General features: G+C 26.3%; 1 protein-coding gene across 1 annotated transcript; it reads left to right on the forward strand.

Annotated features, from left to right (window-relative positions):
- The first annotated feature begins 1,564 nt into the window (after positions 1-1,564).
- On the forward strand, positions 1,565-2,442 carry LOC124922404. The gene has a single exon (XM_047463135.1). The coding sequence runs from the start codon at positions 1,573-1,575 to the stop codon at positions 2,422-2,424; it is 852 nt and encodes a 283-aa protein (XP_047319091.1). The 5' UTR covers positions 1,565-1,572; the 3' UTR covers positions 2,425-2,442.
- Positions 2,443-2,718: the final 276 nt, after the last annotated feature.

Genomic DNA, 2,718 nt, shown 5'->3' on the forward strand with positions numbered 1-2,718 from the left:
AACATATATATATACAAATATTTGATTGTGTTGTTTAGGTGAGTGTGAATGATTTGCATAATTTGTATGGTTAGTTGGAATGATATTTTGTTTTTTTGAAATTAAAAAAGAATTAGAATTATACCCACAATTATGATCCCCGCTTAAACTCAAAGTTTTTCTAAATGAAATCGATTTCGTGACATTTTGGTCTCTTAGACCAACTCTTACTAACATGACATTAATGGTGGTTTTTTAGCTATAAAAAAATAATAAAAAAATTATACTTACAAATTTTTTTTTTTTAATATTGAATTTAAAATTTTAAAATAAAAAAGTTAACACAAACTCAATTTTAATTTTAGTGGAAATTTAACTCGAGAACTATTCTATGATTAAAAAATAATTATTAAAAAATTAAAAACAATGTCCAATGATTTAAGTATTGTTTATAAAATAAATTAAAAATATGATATTTAAGTTGGCTTGATTAAAATTAATATTTAAAAAATGTATGAATATTATGTAAAAGAAATTTAATTAATTTAAAATTTTTAAATTTATAGTTGCAAGATGTTTAGTTTGATAAAACAAAAAAGAGAAACACACCCCACACACTATTTAATTTTTAAAAAAAATTAAATCATAATAAAAGTTTAATTTCATCTCTCTCAAATTAAGTTTTGAAGTATCTATGAACCGTGTTCTTCCTTAATTAAAAAAATATTAAAGTTTATTTTATAAAAAAAAACTTACTTTCTCAAAATCACCATGTTATTGAACATTTTTTTATTTATAACCTCAAACCCAACCACCTTCAATTTTAAATTGTGATGTTTCTTAAATAATGGTGAAGTAATCCTACTACTTTCTCAAAGACTTAAAGTATTGATCATATCTTTCTTTTTATAATCAAATTTGATGTTGAATGATGGAGATAAAATTGATTATCCCAAACTTCATGTATGTTTTTAAAACAAATTGATTTCAAACTCTGAAAGGGAATTTCTTCAATAAAATGATATTTAAAAAATTAAAAAATAGAAAAAAGATTTTGACAGAATCATATTTTTTTAAATTGTGATTTATGATTAAGATGTTAATATGAAAATTATATTTGTCAAAAACATTACAACATTTAAAAAATAACATAATATAAATAATTATTTATATCAAATTAACATAAGAATGTACTATAATAAATCTAGACAATCATAAATAAATTAGTTTTAATAATTTTCTAATGAAATAATTAGTTTTTCATAATTTACAAAGAATATTAAGACTTTTTAGTATGGAAAAAATCAAAATGACATAAAATAATTGTAATTTTTTTCATAAAAACAATTACTGTATGTAACACAATAATTTATTAAAATATTAAAATATTATTAACAAATAATAATTTATTAAAATAATGGTGAAGTAATCCTACGACTTTTTCCTTTATTATTATTTTTCTTAACTGACAGCTGTTGTCATGATCAATTGATCAATTAATTCACTTACAAAAAGTCTTTGGTTGGTTGTAGAAATTAAGAAAGAAGAGTTTTTCTTTTGAACATATCTTCTTGCTTATAAGATTCAATTTTGATGTTGAATGATGGAGATGAAGTTGTTTATCCCCCAAGTTCAGGATCTTTTCTTCATCATTTACATCTAAAAGAAGAAGCAAAAAAGAAAGGTATTAAGCATTTTGGTCATAAACATTCTTTGACGTTCAAGGAAGATGTTAGAAATGGATTTGAAGATGAAGATGTATTGTGTTGCAATGGTTGTGGCATCGAAATTGAAAGAAGTGGTTTCAGTTGTTGTAAAGAAAGATGCAGTTTTAATCTTCACGAATTTTGTGCATCTTTACCCAAAGAGATGAAAGACTATCCACAACACCCACAACATCCTTTAATCCTCTACACACACTCACCTTATCCTTATCCCAACTCTGGTTTCCGTTGTGATGTTTGCAAAGTTTACTACCCAACCGTGACGTCATTCTGCTATCACTGCGAGGTTTGTAATTTTGACGTTGATCTAAGATGTGCATCCATGTCCTTTCTTGTTTCTTCTCGCACTCTGCACAACCATGACTTGACCGTTCAGCTATACCCTGCATCATTTTTTTGTTGTTTTTGTAGTGAGAAACATAGAGAATTTGGTGTGTCCTATCAATGCAAGATATGCTGCTTTTGGATCCACGAACAATGTTATTCACTGCCTCAAAGTATTGAACATGACAGTCATCTGCATCCGCTTAAATTATGGCATATTGAGGTAGATTTACCCAAGTGTCTATGCGGAGTTTGTGAGGAAAATATAAACACTAAATTCGGTTTATATGGTTGTGTTATTTGTAAATATGGGGTTCACATAAAATGCTCAACTAAGAAATGGTACATCTCATACAACTATTTTCTTACAATGTTGTTAGTTTTTAGATTTTATTAAATTATGTTTTATAATCTTCTTATGTAGGGATCCAATAATTGAGACGCTGGGAGATCAAATAAATGATAAATTGATCCAATTTCCGTTGCCTACTAGTGAGAAAGTACGGAACACGCTAGCCCAATTTATTAAAAATATAGATCAATGGAAGGACGCAGAAGATAAAAACGGTAATATCTTAGCCCACTTTATTAAAAATATATAGAAGGACACAAAAGATAAAAATGGTGATATCCTAAATCACCCCAGCCATGATCATCCACTTACCCTTGAGTTTGATTTAAGCAAATTTAC

This window comes from Impatiens glandulifera, chromosome 1 (assembly GCF_907164915.1).
Source record: "Impatiens glandulifera chromosome 1, dImpGla2.1, whole genome shotgun sequence".
Taxonomy (NCBI): domain Eukaryota; kingdom Viridiplantae; phylum Streptophyta; class Magnoliopsida; order Ericales; family Balsaminaceae; genus Impatiens; species Impatiens glandulifera.

Excerpts from the sequence above, each read along its gene's own strand:
- LOC124922404 (XM_047463135.1), top strand. The coding sequence starts at position 1,573 with ATGTTGAATGATGGAGATGAAGTTGTTTATCCCCCAAGTTCAGGATCT.